The following is an 18,438-nucleotide window of genomic DNA, read 5'->3' as shown; positions in this document are numbered from 1 at the left end:
AGCTTGATAGAGAGACTCTGTCTCAGAAACACACCAAAAATACAAAGAATTACTAGTATTGAGGGGAAAGGTGGAAGAGATTTCTTGTACTTTTTTTGGAGGAAGTTAACAAAACCCAGCTATAGCTCCTTACCTTAAAACTCTATTTACCATAAGAAAGAGATGATGTGGGATTCTGCTCCGTATGCTGTGAATATGTTTTATTGTCATTGATTAAAAAGGAAGCTGCTTAACAACTTTACCTAACAGAGTAAAGTTACCAGGTGACAACTCCAAACAGAGATATAAAGAGAAAGTAGGCAGAGTCAAGAAGCCATGTAGCTACCAGAGGAGAAAGATGCTCCGAACTTTACTGATAAATCATGAGCCTTGTGGTTAAATATAAAATAATAGAAATGGGTTAATTTAACATGTAAGTTAGAAATACATTTAAGCTATCGGCCAAACAGTATTGCAAATAATGCAGTTTCTGTGTGATTATTTTGGGTCTTGGTGGCAAGGAAATAAACAATCAGCCTCCGCCAACAGACAGATCTCCTTCCATCATCTCACCCCACTTACCCAGGGCGTGAGGAAGGGCAGGGCCAAGATATCTGTGGGTGCATGTGTATATGTGTTTATCAAACTATGTGTGCATGCACGTGAATGTACATGAGTGTGTGTGTGTGTGTGTGTGTGTGTGTGTGTGAGAGAGAGAGAGAGAGAGAGAGAGAGAGAGAGAGAGAGAGAGAGAAACTTAGATCTCCTACCCATGATCAGCATGATGTCTGGGGTTCTGTATCTAGTCCTAAATCAGACACTGTGGCCTATGAATAAAGTGACCCATCCTTATCAATTATGTTGTCCAGTTATTCATCCTCACCTCTCACCAACTGCCCCATCCACTCCTTTCTCTGTAGCTTCCCACCAGATGTGTGCTTTCTCACCTCTGGTTGTTTGCAGGTACTGCCTCTGTCTTTCTGGCTTACTTTGTCTTCACTGTTCTCCACCTTAGAGCCTATAGTGCTGGCCAAAGTCTGACACATAAGCCTTCTTGTGTTCCAGTAGTTCCCTGTAATACACGTGCATAGAATATGACCAGTGTGGACATGCTGTCCATCTGATTTGGGAGGGTTATATCGTATGGTTACTGAATAGTGGATCTTGTCATGAGTCTACTGCTTGTCCTAGTACATGGTTGTTGACTAGATAACAATGGAAAACTATCCAGCATTTAGCTAGATGATGACAAAGTCAGGGTGCAAACATAAGCATATTGCAATCTTCTCGTTTTGTAATGTAGAGGTACTTACATAATTTTATTCTCAACTATGACTGGTGCTCTCAATATGCCTTACTGGCTTATGCTAACCTATTTCTAAAGCCTTTGAGATTGAGCATATTACTCTTGCTTTTCTGTCTAGGTTCTGCTCGAATACATCCTTGTTCCTTGTAAGCTCCTCCTTCAGGATCAGTATGCTGACATTCACAATCTATGTCAGGAAGAATGAAAAACATATAGAAATTTTAAAGAAATGCATTTTCTGAATGATAACAAAAATTTACTGAAGCGTTTGCATATTTAAGAGTTTTCTATTAAAATACACTAATTAGAAATCAATCATTTAAAACTCTTTATGACATCAGTAGCTTTTTGGTGGATTTTTAAAGTGGCAACCAGTCCTTCTGCCCAAGTGCTACCGCCTTAAATATTATTCATGTCACTAAATATTTTGGTAGAGAGAAAAAGCAGTATATTAATGGTTTACCTGCATTTTTTTCCTCTGTAAAAATTTTATGCTGATCCCTCACCTACCCTCCATTAACTTCTCATAGTTCCTCATAGAGGGATGAGACCTTATGAGCCTTTCTCAATGGATGATGGAGAGGTGAAGCCCCAGTATTATATAGCTCTGCTTCAGGAAAACACGGCTGCTTGGGATTCCTGAGTGCAGTCATTGTGTCCTCTCCTGAAGACCCAGTTTCCAGCAATTCTCCCCCAACTCTGACTTTTACGCCCTTTCTTGCTCCCTCTTCTACAGCAACACCTGAGCCTTGGGTGCTGCTGTGGTGGTTAATATTTGCCAGTTTGACACAAACCTAGACATAATGTGGGATGAAGGAGGAAAATTCTCCGTCACATTTTCCTGTAGGCAAGGTTTGGAAACATTTTCATGATTAATGATTGATGTAGGAAGGTCCAGCTTACTGTGGGTAGCAGCAGTCTGTACAGTTGGTCCTCATTCCCATAAAAAAAAGGCGCCTCTCTCTCTCTCTCTCTCTCTCTCTCTCTCTCTCTCTCTCTCTCTCTGTGTGTGTGTGTGTGTGTGTTTGTGAAAGACAAGGTAGATATGTAGAGGTCATAGGACACCATCTGGGAGTTGGTTTAATTCTCCTATCATGGATTCCAGGAATGCAATTCAGGTTACCAGACTTGTATGGAATATGGCCTTAGGTGATGAGCCATTTCAATGGCCCTTTTTCCATGTTTTCTTTCCATTAAAAAATAAAAACAGAAGTGTTTCTTATATTCTTCTCCTTCCCTAAATAAGCAAATACTTCTAAAATGCTAGCTAGTAAGGAAATCATAGGGCTGTGCATGCAGCTTGGGGATTGTGTGAGCTTGCCTCATACATGGAAGGCTGCAGGTTCCCTCTCTAACAATGAAAAAAGCAACAACATTTTAAAGTAACTAAATATTTTTTAGTAAGTCAGTAATTGTGTAGTGCACAAGGACCTAATGATCAAGTCCCTGCCTTTCTTATTTCTTTGGGTCCAGAAGAAATCATCATATATCCCCTGCTCTTTGATTTATTCTCATGTGTTGTATATAACCATATATAGGCCTATAGGGAATTTTCTTCAGAATTTCAGATTTCTTATAACTCAAAACTAGAATAACAGCCCAGTGACACAGAGGACAATAAATGGATCTGAAGAGAAATTTTGTTAGTAGTCAGGCACACCCTCACACAGCACCTCACACCATCTGCCTGGCTGTATAGCAAATGGTATCCTGTCCCTTTAAGTGACTCTCTGCTCACTCTCAGTCTCTCTAGTGCTCTCCCTTCCTCCCTTCCTCCATTCCCCCTCTCTTTTATCTCTTTTTCTCCCACTGAGGCAAGCAGGTCTCAGCCTCTTTTCCTTCTCCCTCCTCCCTCTCTCTCTGTTTCTCTTTCTCTCTGTCCCTTCCTCCCATCCCTTCCTCTCCACTACACCTCCCTTTTTAATAAAACTTCACACTCAATCTCCATCCACATGGCATATTTGTCTGTCCCTTACCAGCCGCACTTTGAACCTCACCCACATGCCATGGAACCTGGAAAGATTTCCAAATGTCCTACTGGCACACTGGAAGATGTTCAACACCATCAGACATCAAGTGTTGCAAATCAACTTTCAATGAGATGATACTTGATATCATTAAGATGGTGAAAATACAAAAGATAAGTCAATCCTGGTGGCACAGCTCTGCAATTCCAGCACTTGGTCGAGGAGTGTGTGTGTGTGTGTGTGTGTGTGGTGTCTATCACATATGAGTTTGAAGCTGGACAGCAAAATGTGGTCTAAGAATTGAACAGTACATGTTGCATGCTGAGGATATGAGTCTCAGGGAAAGCACTTGTCTAGCATGCACAGGTGCTGGGACACATGTGCGAGTGTAAACACACCAGAGAACAGGAACCTGCTGCTGCATTACTGCTGGAATGTAGATTAAAATGGTGCAGCCACCAGCACCTGAGCATTTATACAAGAAAAAAGGGAGAAACCCCAATTACCTACTACTTAATGATTAGGGAAACAAAGGGTGGTGTGTTAATACAGTGATCTAGTTTCTAGTCATGGAAGGGGGTAGAGAAAGGATACATCCTATAACATGAATAAATATCACAAACATTAAGTTCATTGAAAGTAGCCAAAGGACTAAAGAATGGGACACTTCTTTATTAGATGATTTGATTTCTCTTTAATACCCAGAATGAGACACTTGAAACAGAAAGTTAGACTGGTAACTAATAGGTGGTGGGGGTCTGGAGAAATCAAGAGTAACTACTAATGAATAAAGGGTTTTTCTCGAATGACAAAATTATTTTAAAAGTAAATAAAATGATGGTTGCATAATTTTAAGAACATAGTAAAAATACCTACTGGGTTATATAGTTTAAAAGAGTGAACTTACCACATAAATGTATTACTTCTCAATATCTACAGATCACATTTATTTCATGTCCATGTATGTTTTGTCTGCATATATGTATGTTCACTGTGTCCATGTCTGGTGCCTGCAAAGAGACAAGAGGGTGCTGGATCCACTAGATATAAATATCTGTGAGCTTCCTTCCATTTGGGTGTGGTTGTAGGTTGAAGGGTTTGTGCTGAGAGGTATTGAGGACTACTTTTCTCCTCCAGGGGCATGTAGAGTTCCTTTCAGTACAGTGAACTGTGGTTAGTAGGTGAATAATGTAGTTAGACACCAGCTCAACTTCTCCATATTCAGTGACAGAAGTGTTACCTCCAGAAACAAGACCTTAACATCAGCTTGTGTGAGCAAGCAAGAGCCTTGGCAATAGCCTGTGCTGTTTGGTGGTTTCCATGGGTACCTTTGGTGAATGACTCAACAGACTGTAAGCTGTTCCTGGCACTGGAGGTTTAATTTGATGGCATGAGATATCTAGTTGAAGTCTTCTCTCCCCTGTTGTTTTGTGTCTCCCTGTGAGTTCCTTTCGCATATGTATAGGAGGATTCTAGGATAGTCAGTGTCCATATAGTTTTTCAAAGGATCTTTAGTATTGATTGTCCCTCTCCATTTTCCTTCCTTTACCTTTCTGTCCCATCCCCCTTTCATTAAACCATCCAATTCTAGTTTTCCCTAATAGCTACATAACACTATAGACTTTTTCCTTTCCTTGAGAGATACTCTCCTCCCCCCTGGTCCCTTACTAGGTTCCATACCTCTGTGGGTATTCAGGCTGAAGTTCCCATATCAGAACCATAACATCCTTAAAAGAGAAAACATTCAATATTTTTCTACATGTACTGAGCACTGTATGCTTTGTCGCTGGAGTCTGACATGAGCATGCACAGAACACACACATGGTGCACAGCTGCTGAGTACCATTGTGAGCTCACAGAGCATCACTATGCCCCTGGAACTGTGTTGCTAAGAGTGAAGCAGAATTCAGCTCACACTGAACCAAGGATCTGCCCAAGCGGGACGCTTATTTGGTTCAGTGGGGAGTCCTAACTAGATTTTGAACATTTACTTGTTGGGTTTGGGAGGGTGCGGGTGGCTAAAGGGGAAGGCAGGGAGGGGCGGTAGGGCCGGGAGGGCCGGGAGGGCCGGGAGGGCCAGGAGAGCCAGGAGAGCAGGGGGGGCGTGCGGGGTTGTCAGGAGGGCCAGGAGGGCCAGGAGGGCTGGGACGGCCTGTGGAGCCTTCAGCCTTAACATGCAGGAGGACTTCGAGTATGATGCCCTCACCATTCGGGCCCCTCAGAGGACTCGCTGGTATACCCGCCTGTGGTCTGCATGCCGGGGTTGTGGGTGCTTGGGCCGAAGACAGCAGCGATTTCCCTTGTACCTTATTGGGTACGATCCTGTGGGGCGGTTCCAAAGGGCGGCCAGTGTGGGTGATGTGGCTTTAGTCGAAAGATTGATCAATGCCAGTGAACACCATGTTAACGAATGCGACAGGAGGGGCAGGTAATGGGGCCTGAGGAGGGGCGAGGGGCAGGAGGGGCAGAAACTGTTGGGGACAGTCAGGGTCTACCATGGAGAAACATACCTTCCAGACATGCAGCCTGTGGGGGGGGGCAGATGTCATGCATAAGGCTCTTCTTTCATGGAGACCTCTGGGTGTGTACCTGCTTTAGGCTCCTAGGCACCTGAAACCTGCACACCTTGGAAGGGCAGCTCTGAGGCTTTCTTTAAGAGAAGCAAAACAAAGAACTTCAGTTAGTTTACAAATCCCTTTATATTGTCTCTTTTAAAGCACTTTATTGAGAGCTTTAAAGGAATTTAGCTAAGAAAACCACATACATCTTTTTATGTGTACACTTAAAATTTTTGAGGTTTGAGTGTGTTGACTGCACGTATTTTCAGTGTACCACACAATCATAGGAAGAGGGTGTTGGATCTCCTGGAACTGGAGTCATGGACAGTTGTGATCTCCTGTGTGGGTGCTAGGAATCAAACCCAGGTCCTCTGCAGGAAAAACTAGAGCTTGTAAATGCCAAGCCATCTCTCCAGCCCTTTAATGTATATGTTTTTAATGCTATGTTATATACAACAAAGAAAATTGTATCATAAGATAAATTTTCACATAAAAAGCCAACTCAAAGCCAAAAAACTCCATAAAGAATTTCCAAGAGCCGGGCGGTGGTGGCGCACGCCTTTAATCCCAGCACTCGGGAGGCATAGGCGGACGGATCTCTGTGAGTTCAAGACCAGCCTGGTCTACAAGAGCTAGTTCCAGGATAGGCTCCAAAACCACAGAGAAACCCTGTCTCGAAAAACCAAAAAAAAAAGAAAGAATTTCCAAGAAATCTTATCTCTGATTCATGCTTGCTGAGGGATTTCATAAGGAAATTTCAACTTGAACTATAATTCTGTCCCCCGGCCCCTTATATACATGTTGTGTGGTTTTGGTACATACATGAAGGCTAACGGTTGACATTCTCTTTGAAACTTTCTTTTCATCTCATTAAAAAAATTACATGTGTGTTTGCACCTGTGCCTCACACATGCCAAGTAAGTGTGTGAAGGTCAGAAGAGAACTGTTGACTGCTGTGTTCTGCCACATTGTGGATTCTGGGGATTGAACATAGGCCATTGGCTCTGCCAGTAGGTGCCCTCACCTCATGAACCAGCCTGTGGGTCCACCACCTCAACTTTTTAGACAGATTCTCTCACCTAAATCCACACTGTGTTTGACTGATTGTCTTGGAGTATACTGATTGACCTAGACTTGCTGGCAAGCAAGATTTGGGGATCCTCCTGTATCCACATCTCCAGCACCAGTTTCTCAAGGTGCTGGGGGTTCTGAAGTTGGGGTCTCAGGCTTGCAGGGTGAGTGATTTCCCAACTGAGTTGTAACAATCACTGAGGCCCTCCTTTTTAGTGCTTGTTTCCTGTTTCTCACTAGATTATAGGCAGGAAACAATGACCCTCAACAGTAGATTCTCCATAGCGCACATGCTTCTTGATCATGTCTGCAATTGTGAGGTTATTTAGTCTATAGATATTCAGTCTTCCATATTAAAGCTTCATACAAATAATAGAACAGTAAATTATTGTTTCAAAGTATTTTTGCTTAATAAGTGTATTCTTTAAAAACACTGGATTTTCCAGCTGTATTTATCCATTCTGCCAATCCACTTATTCCCTGCACGTAACTTAGGTATCTACTGTACAGCATACAAATATACTAGCTCTCAAGACCCTCTCATTCTTGAAATATTACACTTCTCTGTCCAGTCAGCTTTTCTGACATTCTATAAATTTAAATATTGAAAACAATGAATGATGCTCAATTGAATCCCTAGTATTTTTTGTCTTTAAGCTTTTTGAAAATCAAAGCAAGGGAGCTATGATACCATAGGTTATCTCCTTGGATATATTTGCTCAGTTTTGGTGCTAATTCATGGAGGTATAAGGCAAAGCCATTTGCTACCACCTGGTGTCTATATTAACATGGATATTCTGTCTATTGTGTGAGGACTATGCTGTATCCCTGTTGGCAGCAAATATAGAAACATTAATTCTGGGCATTGAGAAATGAAAAAAATTAAAGTATAGATGAATGAAAATTTAGATTTTTGTTTGTTATTATTGCTATTTTGAATATGTTTACATTTCATAGTCTTAAGAGTTGAAATTTACATAGATACTTGTGACCTTCAGAGGTGTCATGGGCCTGTGGATTGTGTCATATTTCATTGGATGTAAGGCACAGTGGACTGCATGGTGACCTTTTATTTTGTATGGTAGCAAAGTAAAAAACATTGCCAACTATAGTCATAAAATATCATGACTTATAAGTGGCAGACATCAGCGATGCTAAAGTGTGAAATAAAGAGTAAGGTGGATGCAGTGGAACTGCCTGCATTCCTACCTACTGGGAGGATTGCCAAGTTCAAGGCTAGCTTAGGGAATATAGTTTTAAAATATTGTAAAGATACTTGAGTAAAAACTTTCCCATCTGCGGTAGGTATAATTCTGCTATTTCTCTTCATTGAAATATAGTGTTTGTTATAATTAGGAACAAATTGTAATTGTATCCAGCAAACACTGAGCTGTCAGGTGCTGGAAGCATTTGTACGTGCTCTTGAAGATGTGATTTGAAGCGTCACAGCAGCACTGTGTAAGAGAGCTGCAGTGTTGAATCCCCATTATACAGATGGAGAGATTGATTTGTGGAGCTCATAGGAAGTCTATGTTGTAACTAGTCACACTCAGTGATTAGAGTAGGATTCAAATCCAATCTGAGTTCAATCTACTGGGCATTCTCCTGTTATCCAGAGAGGCTGCTCTGAGGAAGGATGAAGCTTGTGATAGAGCACTCACCTTGACTGGGACAGCCATGCACTATATGCCTAGCACAGAAGTAAAGACCTGAGTAGAGAAATAAGTAAATGAGAAAATTTTCGTTTCTTCTCTTATATCAGAAGGAAATGCACTTTGGTGTCTACTTGAGTGTGCCTTTACATAATAATCTGTAATTTCCTAAAATGTCCTCTCAATTTGTAGGAGTGCACTGCACTACGCCTCTGCCCATAATCATCCTAATGTAGTAACATTGCTATCGTCCAACGACTGTACCGATATTAATATGAAGGATGATGAAGGCTGCACACCCTTGATAAAGGTAGCTATCGCAAAACACTTTTGGTATAAAATGGAATAGAATTTATCCTTGTTTGGTTGCTGTGATGAAACACTGGCCAAAACCATCTCAGGAAAGAAAAGGTTTATTTGGCTTACAATTCCACATCACAGTCCGTCATGAAGGAAAACCAGGTCAGGAGTTCAATCAGGACCTGAGGCAGGAAATGAAGCAGAGGTCATGGGGGAATGATGCTTTTCCGTGGCTTTTTCCAAGGCTTGCTCAGATTTCTTATACTACTCAGGACAACCTTCCCAGTCATGCCACCACCCCTAGGAAGCTGTGCCTTCCCATATCAACCTCAATCAAGAAAATACTATACAGGCTTCCCAGAGTCCAGTCTGGTGGAGGCAATTCTTCAAGTGACGTTCCTTCTTTCCAGGTGTCTTCAACCAGTGTGAAGTTATGAAAACAAGCAAATGAACAAGCAACCTCCCCCACTATAACAATGGCCAAACAGTGCTAGTGAACTGCTTTAATATCTAGGTGTGCTGGCACACCTCTGAAACTCTACCACTTGGAAAACTTTGGTGGGGAGGTTATGAATTTAGGAAAGTCTGGTTACTTGAGGACCTTCTCTCAAAAAGAGAGGGATAATATGCATAACCTAAACAATTGGTCTGATCCAAGGGTAACTATTCGATGGAATTGTTGGAATGCTTATTCAGGTTCTTGATTTCAGTGTCTCTTTCTTTATACAATACCCACAGGCCACCCAACGGGACAATATAGAGTGCATCTCTATACTACTCATGCACGGTGCTGATCCCCACATTGTAGATGCCAATGGCGATGCTGCCCTCCACCACGCCATTTGCAGAGGGAACATAACAGTTGTCAGCAAACTGCTGGAGTATAATGTAGATCTTAAAGCTGAAACAGAGGTAAGAATCATTCAACTTCATTCACAATGTACTTCCAGCAATGACACTCAGATCACTTTCCACCTTCTGAAGTCAAGCAGTCTCACTGAATCTGTTCAGAGTAAAGCATTTTTTCCAAATCTGTTTTTCATAGTCTGTAGGTAACTTAAAGGAACTCAGCACAGCACATTTTGTTTCAGACTTGGCCTTTACTTAAAAATTCAACAAGTAAAGGACTTGGGCCCACACATACTTCACATACACACAAACAATAGAAAAAAGTAATTTTAAGAAAAATGTCTGTAGAAAACACAGAAATCTATTGCAATTAAGAAGTTACGGATGTCTCTTCTCCCTCAGAGGTGAGGCTAGAGTGGGAAGGTCACAGGCACACAGGTAAATGTGGAAATTTGATCATTGAAGAAAACATGCTGAGAAGATACTTTCACTTAACTTTTTCAGATTTTATATGTACATAACAAAGGGGCCAAAATGTGACTTTATCTTAGACAAGGAGCAACTCCATTGTAATTAATGACTTAAGCCTGAATCCAGGACGTTCCCCAATCAAGTTTAGCCAATTGGCTAAACAATTTCAAACCTGGCCTTATAAGGCAGGGAGACCAGAGTTGCAGGATCTGGCTGCTACTGACCACATGTGACAGAAAAATCCCACAATGGATGAAACTGTTACTAGTCCTGTCCAATCAACATGTACCCAATTATTGAAAAAATATTTAAAATATTAAAAAGATAGAATTCCCCATGTCCACTTTAAAAGGGCCTGTATGTCTTGTCCGTGGTCCTCATTATCACTTTATATGGGTGATGGACTGTTACATGTGGGCTGTTTCTGAAGAAAAAGCACTCTTTGTGTTTACATACCATTTGAGTCTGAGGTCTTCCTCCAGCATCTTTTGGACCACTACAACATGAAACGATGTTTGATTTGGGAGAAAAATTTTAGGTTAGGGAAAATAGTTTTGAAAAAAAGGTTGAGAAACTGCTCCAGAGATGCCACTTGAGTTCACTCATTTAACAGAGGCATACCAAATCTAACTCCACGTTTTAGGATTGGGGCAATGGAGGCACATCTCCATGGAGCTAAGAAACATGGAACCAGCAAGCGTTTGTGGGAAGTCCTGGAAATAGTGGTGTTCACGGGCATTGTTGGAAGGGGAAGATGTTTCAAAGGAAAGGGAAGCCCTGTGTGTGTGTGAATCTGCAGCACGGGCTGAAGGAAAATCTATCCTTTTGTGACTCATTTTGTTTACAAAATCTGTGATACATTTTTCATTTGAGAAGCATGTCAATTTATAAAATGAAATTTTCCTTTACAGTATGGGTTGACACCCTATAAACTCGCTTTATTTGAAAATCAACTTGAAATGGCGCAGTTTTTAATTGAGAAAGGTGCGGATGCACCTCCGGAGCTTACACCAAATAGGTACCGTTTCTTTTTTACAATCTTAGTGCCGGTCTTGAGGGTGTCATTACTTAAGTAATGAACACTAAAATGCTAGAGGGAATATGGCTTCAACTCATAAGTACATATTGAGAAAAACTATCTCACAGGGAGTGTGAGCTGGAAAAGAGACTGTTCCAACATAATCAAAGGATCAGTGTGTACCAGGGCTGAGCTTCCCATTTCAAAACAAGTTGTCATTTCTAATCTGATTTGATTGGCAATTTTCTACTTGTTAAGGCAACTTCACATTAATGTTGTTTATTTTGAAAAGTGTCAACTTTATTTTCAACACTGAAGTGTATAGTTTTATTATTTTTAGCCTGTTCCTTATATATTTTCTTCTTATATATGTTCAACTTAATTTTTTTTCAAGTCATGTTGTCTCCTTGATCACTCACTGTACTTGAAGTGAATTTTAAATAAGCAAATAGATTAGGGTATCCATCGATTAGGTGATATTACCAGAAGGTATTATTTTTTTCCCTTCTACTGTCTGAAATATCTTGACACTGTGTTAGTCAGATGTGAATCAATACCCCCAAACTCCTGAAACAGCTAATCTGGATAGGGACACTTGTCCAAAATGAGTACAAAGAACTAAGACTCCATTGAGAGAATGCATCCATAAGATCTGGTTGTAAGGCATTTTCTTAATTAGTGATTGATGGATAAGGGCCCAACACATCATGGGAGGCGCTGTTCCAGGGCTCATGGCCCTGAGTTCTATAAGAAAGCAGAATGAGCAAGCCAGTAAGCAACTCCCATCCATGGCCTCTGTAAGCTCCTGCCTCCAGCTTCCTTCCCTGTTTGAGTTCCTGCCCTAACTTCCTTTAATGATGGACTGTGACGTAGACATATAAGCCAAATGAATCCTTTGGTCCCCAAGTTCATTTTGGTCATGGTGTTCTATCACAGAAATAGCAGCTCTAAACAGGATACTTGGTATTTAAGATGAGTTCAGCATTAAAAAATCAAATGATTACCTTTTTGTTCATACATGCAAGTTTAAAGTCAGATGAATTAAAAAGTAAAGCCTGTGTGTTGTGTATTTTTATTGAAAATATACATTGCACATACCATATATTCTAAACATGGTTTAGCATCCCTCATCTTCATGTACTTGTTTTTGTGTCAGAGGACACGCATGCACTGATATTCCCAACCAAGACACAGTAAAGCACTGTGTGATGGCTTTGCTTTCCATCTTATTTGAGGCATTTTTTTCTATTTTTATTTGGCACTTGGCCACTTACTCCAGGTAAGCAGGCTAGGAAGCCTCTTTGGTATCTTACTACCTCCACTTCCTTTGTACTATAAAAGTGCTGGGATTATAGATACATTACACAGTGTCTGACTTTTTGTTGAATTCTAGGTATTCAAATTTGGGCTACTATGACAATTATGTATACCCACTGAGCCATCTATCTGGTTCTAAAACATTCAATTTTTAAAAGAAGACTTTGAGCCTAAATTAAAGAGGTGATTGTAAGTGTATTGCTATTAATGATGGAACTAAGGCTTCTGAGTGCAGAGCACTTTCAATTTATTCCTCTAATCCAGTTAGAGGGCCTGTTTTCCCCTCTAAGAAGAATCATTTGAGGTCATTTATTCTTCCTTTAATACACGATAGACAGAAATTTGTAAAGCTGATACTTTTGAAGCAAATAAAGTATGCTTGTGACTTTGACATGGAATAGCACAGTTTTAGGAATTCATGACTAGGAACATGTCTCAGGAATAAAGTACTTATCACACAAACCCAAGATTTCAGAGTTCAACTCCTCAGCACACAGAAAGAGCCTCATGTGCCTGTATGCATCTTCAACCTCAGGAAACCTCGAGGGACATCGGAGATGGAGACAGGAGACTGTCTGGAAAGTTAGACTTTAGATAGTCTGCTTTTTACAGCTGTTAACAACAAGAAACTCTGCCTCAAAACTAAGTTAGGAGGCAAGGACTGACAGTCAAGGATGTCCTCTGACCTAAAAACATGCACTAGGATCAGCAGACACAAATGCATAGGCGGATATGAACAGGAACGCATATCAAATATGAAGATCAAAAAGTAAGTTTAGATGGTTGGTCTAATAAGACTGGGGATCATTATCTGCTAAAAAGACATTGAAAATAGTGGTCAAGGTGGAAGGTTTTCCTAGTTTACTGGAGATCACTTCAGTAGCAGTGCTATTTTGGACAAGGTTCACACCGCAGGTGAAAAGTCCTCTGACAAGCTCCAAGACCATGATGACAGCCAAAGCAGAAACTAGGAAAATAAATCTGCTGGTCCAGAGTATCCTGGCAATAGTACAGCAGTCTTAGCTCTGACCTGGGAAGAATATAGCTGACAAAGGAGTGTTGCTTTCCTTGAGTTTTGAAGCTGGTTGTGAGTTACAAAGACTCAGGGTTACACAAAAAGGCTTATGAACAAAGAAACAGCGAAACAGCCAGGCGGTGGTTTCAGCATTCACACATGAAAGAACTGTTAAAACAATTTGAAGGTACCACAACTGTCATGGCTTCTGAGAATGCAGGCAGAATGATGCTTAGAAGCAAAAAAAAAAAAAAACCTTTTCATATACTGACCATTGAAAGCATAGTACTCAACAAAATGCCTCCAAAGAGTTCTGACAGATAGGACTGTGGGGCCATAGGGATATGCAGGCAGATGAGTGGAACAGGAACACTGACTCCACAAGCATATAAATACAAGGTTACTGGAACATTCAAAGCAAATCATATGGAAAAAGCACTGCCATCATTCGTGTTTGTGTGTGTTTTAATAAAGAGCTAAATCTTCACTGTTTCTTCTCTATGAGGGAAGGTGGGAAGGACAGCAGTCATTAATAATCACCAACTGTTGAAGAATGAATTTAGAGTTCTTAGGCTGGGCCTTGTTGCCCATGCCTTTAATCCCAAAACTTGGAAAAGAGGAGGCACAGAGATCTCCTTGATTTCAAGACCAACATGATGCATATAGTGGGATTAAAGTCAGCTTGACTGCATAATGAGATCCTGTTTCAAAAAATTATTTGTAAATATCTAAAGTAAGATATATTAGGGACTCAAAAATAAAGAATTTAGAAAACATGCTAAGTGTTTTTCTATGAATAGTTAAATGATGATCACTTTTAAACATATGTCACAGTGGAGGAGCAGCTGCAGTAGAATCAGAACAATCAACAAAAAGGTGTGCCAACTTCAACCAAGGTAAGAATGACTCCAACTGCTCCTACCTTCCCTAAAGAAAATAAGGAAGAGTGAAGATTTTAGATCCCCAAAAAGGAGTTAAGGAAATCAAGTATAAATGCAGTTCTGTAGTTTTCAAATATTCTGAAAAGTCAGAATTAATTAAGAAATTATTTCAAAGAACTTTCAACTGTGAAAATATATTGTCAAAACATTGCTTATTTTATATTAATGCTGATATCTGTACTGCCTTTGAATAAAGGAGAAATCAACTTTACGCACATGTGTCCTCCATAGTCACATTGCAGCAAATAGGATTATTAGAAATACATATTCTCCTTGAGTTTTATGACAAAAGCCTTCTATTTTGTACTGCATAACAATACACAGGTGTCACTAGAATGTAATTATGTCACAAACCAACCTCAGTAATCAATAACTTTCATTAAATAATTTCCTACCTTATGATATAATTAAAATCTTCTGACCTCTTTAATGTCTGTGCAATTTCTCAATTTGGACAGTTTTGTCCTACTGGACACTTGTTTTCTTTAGAAATCTCCCATTTTAGGGTGAAAGTTTCATTCCATAATGAATGTATTGAGTCATGAAGACTTATCAATCCTTCCATGTTTTCCTTTTCTTTTTCTTTCTTCTTCCTTTCTTCCTTCCTTCCTTCCTTCTCTTCTTTCCTTCTTTTTTGTTTTGGTTTGGTTTTCTAAAGTGCTAGATGTTGAGCACAAGGCTTTTGGAGCATTCTAGGCAAGCACCCTACCCATTATCCCTACCTTCAGTACTTTTCTCTTTAGGTTTTCTGAAATAGAACATGGTAAGGGTGAATATCATTTCCATGCTGCAAAGCATGATTCAGGAATAAACATTGGAACAAAGGCAGAATGTAGAAAATGACATCATTCTGTATTTTAAAGAATTATCTGCTTCTCCACTGAGTCTGGAGAGACTTTGTGGCAGTGGCAGGAACACCACATAGTATTTACTTTCAGCAACTGTCACCACAGTGTCTTTTATACCTAAGTTGCCAGTGGCAACCACTCTAGGTAGTGAATCCAAAACCCTGTTCCCTCAAGAGGTGAGATGAAGAGAGTCAATATTATTGTAATGGAGACAGCTTTGTGTCACTTTATTATGAAGTTTGCTGTTCATGGCATTTGTGGTGGTGAGAACTGACTGAGGCCTCCTGCATAATAAGCATAGGCTTTCATACTGAGCCGCAATCCCAGTACAGTAGTTGGTGGCTCAAATGAACTTCCTGAGTCGTGGGGAATGCTATGAAAGCACATTAAGTTTCTCTGACCTTATTTTTTATTTATTTATTTTTTTTATTTTTGGTTTTCCGAGACAGGGTTTCTCTGTGGTTTTTTGGAGCCTGTCCTGGAACTAGCTCTTGTAGACCAGGCTGGTCTCGAACTCACAGAGATCCATCTGGCTCTGCCTCCCAAGTGCTGGGATTAAAGGCGTGCGCCACCCACCGCCCGGCTCTGATTTTAATCAAGACAAAAAAAATGAACGAAGGTTTCATTTCATTTTTGTTTTCTTATGTTTATTTTGGTTTTGTGAGACATGGTTTTCCTGTGTGTTGACTTTGAGCCTAACCTGAAATTCATTCTGTAGACAAGACTAGGCTTGAAATTACAGATATCTGCATGTCTCTGGTATCAAGTGCTCGGATTAAAGGGGTGCACCATCACTGCCCAACTCAAATGTTTATTTCTAAAAGCAAGCTGCAAGTGTCTAGGGAAGGATTGAGTGAGTTTATTGTTTACATATGTAAACACGTACAATGATCCTGTGTCAGAAGGAAGCCCATGGAATTTGCTGCTCCAGTCTCACAGCTGCTTCTCTGCTGATCTCTCACCTTAGGTAGAGCTCGGGGTTATTACTACCAAGGGAGAGATCTTTCCAATAATTCATTTCAGGGGAGATGATGCCTGCTTTCATGAGCATCCTTTAAGCTGCATATAAGGCTGGGAACACAGATAGAACTAAGGAACTTCTTCCCTCAATGGGGATGAGGAGAGGAAGCCTGTTGCACTCCCTTGAGCTGTTATGTAAAAGTCTTTGCCCCTCTTCTCTTTCTTTCTGTTAGGTTATACCCTGATACAAAATACAGAAGTCATACATCTAGTCACAGTGATAGCAATTTGCACCATAAAATGAACAATTTTAACTACAAAGCTGAACAAGATTCTTTGTTTCCCTGAAGAACAAAAATGTGTGTAGGCTCATGGATTTTTTTTTCCATTTCGAATCTGTTGTTTTGTTTGAGAGACACAGTCTCATTGTTACGTAGTTCTGGCTGTCTTGGGAATCACAGGGATCCACCTGCCTTTGCCACCCATGTGCTGGGATTAAAGTTGTGTGCCACCATCTAGACTCTAGAAATTTTCTCAAGTGTCATTATCCCAAAGTCAAACAAGAACCACAGAAGCTATTTTGTGACACAGTCAATTGATGCTTATACTGGTAAGGATGCTGCTCTCTATCTGTCTGAGAGAGATCATTTAGGATCATCTCAATTGTTTATAGGTGGGTGTTTACCTTTAATATTATGCTTGTTAAATTTAAGTCTTCTTTGATTTGAAATATAAAGAAAATGAATGAGTTCCACATGAAATTTCTTACAAAAGAATATTTATTCTAGAATGATCTAGATTCATTTCAAAAATTATACTATGCTTCTAATAATTTTATATGTTATATTTCTCTAGCATTGTAACGAATTAATTTTGATTTTTTCAGAAGAAAATTTCAGCTCTGACATAATGCCTTCTTGCAGGTAAGGTCTAACAATATATAAAGACTAAGGAAATTCGAAGATAACAAGCTAATTATTGGTTGTATTCTCAGATAGATACAGATTTATACACTCAAATTTTGTGTTGTCTTACAATCCCCACAGTATTATCAATGCATTTTTAGACTGAAAATTTATTGTTTTTAGATCATGGGCATGAGGTTTATACTCAACCATCATTTCCCCTGTACCAATTCTGTGTTTTGGAAAATGAGCTTCCTAATGTTTACCACTCACACAATGTCCATCTGACACTCCTTGCCTTTCAAAACTTCCAGAAATCAGCTAGAAAACTAGATCTTCATCACATTTGTCTTTCTGAGAGCTGACAGAATTTGGAATCAGTCTGCATTATCACAGAGTGTTACAAGAAATCAACAAATTGTTTGCCTCCTTTGACACCATCTCCACATGCAGATGCCCGTTTGTTCTGTGTAGCACCCTTTCATAGATGGTGGAAGATCCCATGCCTTCCTCCTACCACAGTGCTCCATCCATCACTTGTCCATTCCTGTGAGCTGTTTTCTACAGTAATGAAGTCTCTGGATCTCAGTAGATCATCTGAATGTAGAGAGCCAAACTGTGGCATGTTTACTCTTTATGTGTCTTTAAAAGTGGGCTTGGTCTTCCCCATCAGTAGGACATGAACATAGAGTAGAAGGCCCCTTCTGTCAGTGATCTGCTATCTCAGACAGTGATTTGGCAGAAAATTAAAAGTGGTATGTCAAGCTAGTTCTGTGCTCATCTTAATTGATTACTGCCATAATAGAGGACAATTGTGTTATCATTTGTGGAAACATGTATCATAAAACATTTGATACACATTAGTAAATTCCTTATTACTAATGAATGATTTATTAATAAATTACTCCAAGATAAAAGGTCCAAAATGCATCACAGTTAATGGCCAAAGTGCAGATTCATACTTTATAGTAGCTACAACTGTTCAAAGCCACACCTTGTAAAAACCATGTTCCTTTCTACTAGGAATTCTAAACTGTCTCAAGTTAATAACCTGAAATTATCCACTGAGTTTTATTGCTGTTTGTTCATATTTTTATCTCGTTAAGTTAATAGCAATGCTCATTTGGCATAGACACAGGCCGATTGTGGTTTCAAGTCCACTCATGAGTGGACTATTAAGGGACAGCTTGAGCACATCCTAGGCCATGGTATCTTGTCAGAGTGCTAGCAGAAGCAGGAATCTAGTCTATGGTCCACAAAGAAACCTTGTGAGAGATAGCA

At 40.0% G+C, this 18,438-nt stretch overlaps 1 protein-coding gene across 1 annotated transcript; it reads left to right on the top strand.

Annotated features, from left to right (window-relative positions):
- The first annotated feature begins 5,426 nt into the window (after window positions 1–5,426).
- LOC130884720 (ankyrin repeat domain-containing protein 7-like) lies at window positions 5,427–17,179 on the top strand. The gene is made up of 5 exons (XM_057785852.1): window positions 5,427–5,680; window positions 8,726–8,843; window positions 9,572–9,745; window positions 11,065–11,171; window positions 17,176–17,179. Exons 1-5 carry the CDS (start codon window positions 5,427–5,429, stop codon window positions 17,177–17,179), a joined length of 657 nt encoding a protein of 218 aa, XP_057641835.1.
- Window positions 17,180–18,438: the final 1,259 nt, after the last annotated feature.

This window comes from Chionomys nivalis, chromosome 12, assembly GCF_950005125.1.
Source record: "Chionomys nivalis chromosome 12, mChiNiv1.1, whole genome shotgun sequence".
Taxonomy (NCBI): domain Eukaryota; kingdom Metazoa; phylum Chordata; class Mammalia; order Rodentia; family Cricetidae; genus Chionomys; species Chionomys nivalis.
The sequence above is the reverse complement of the archived record's forward strand: the minus strand, read 5'-3'. Positions and strand labels throughout refer to the sequence as shown.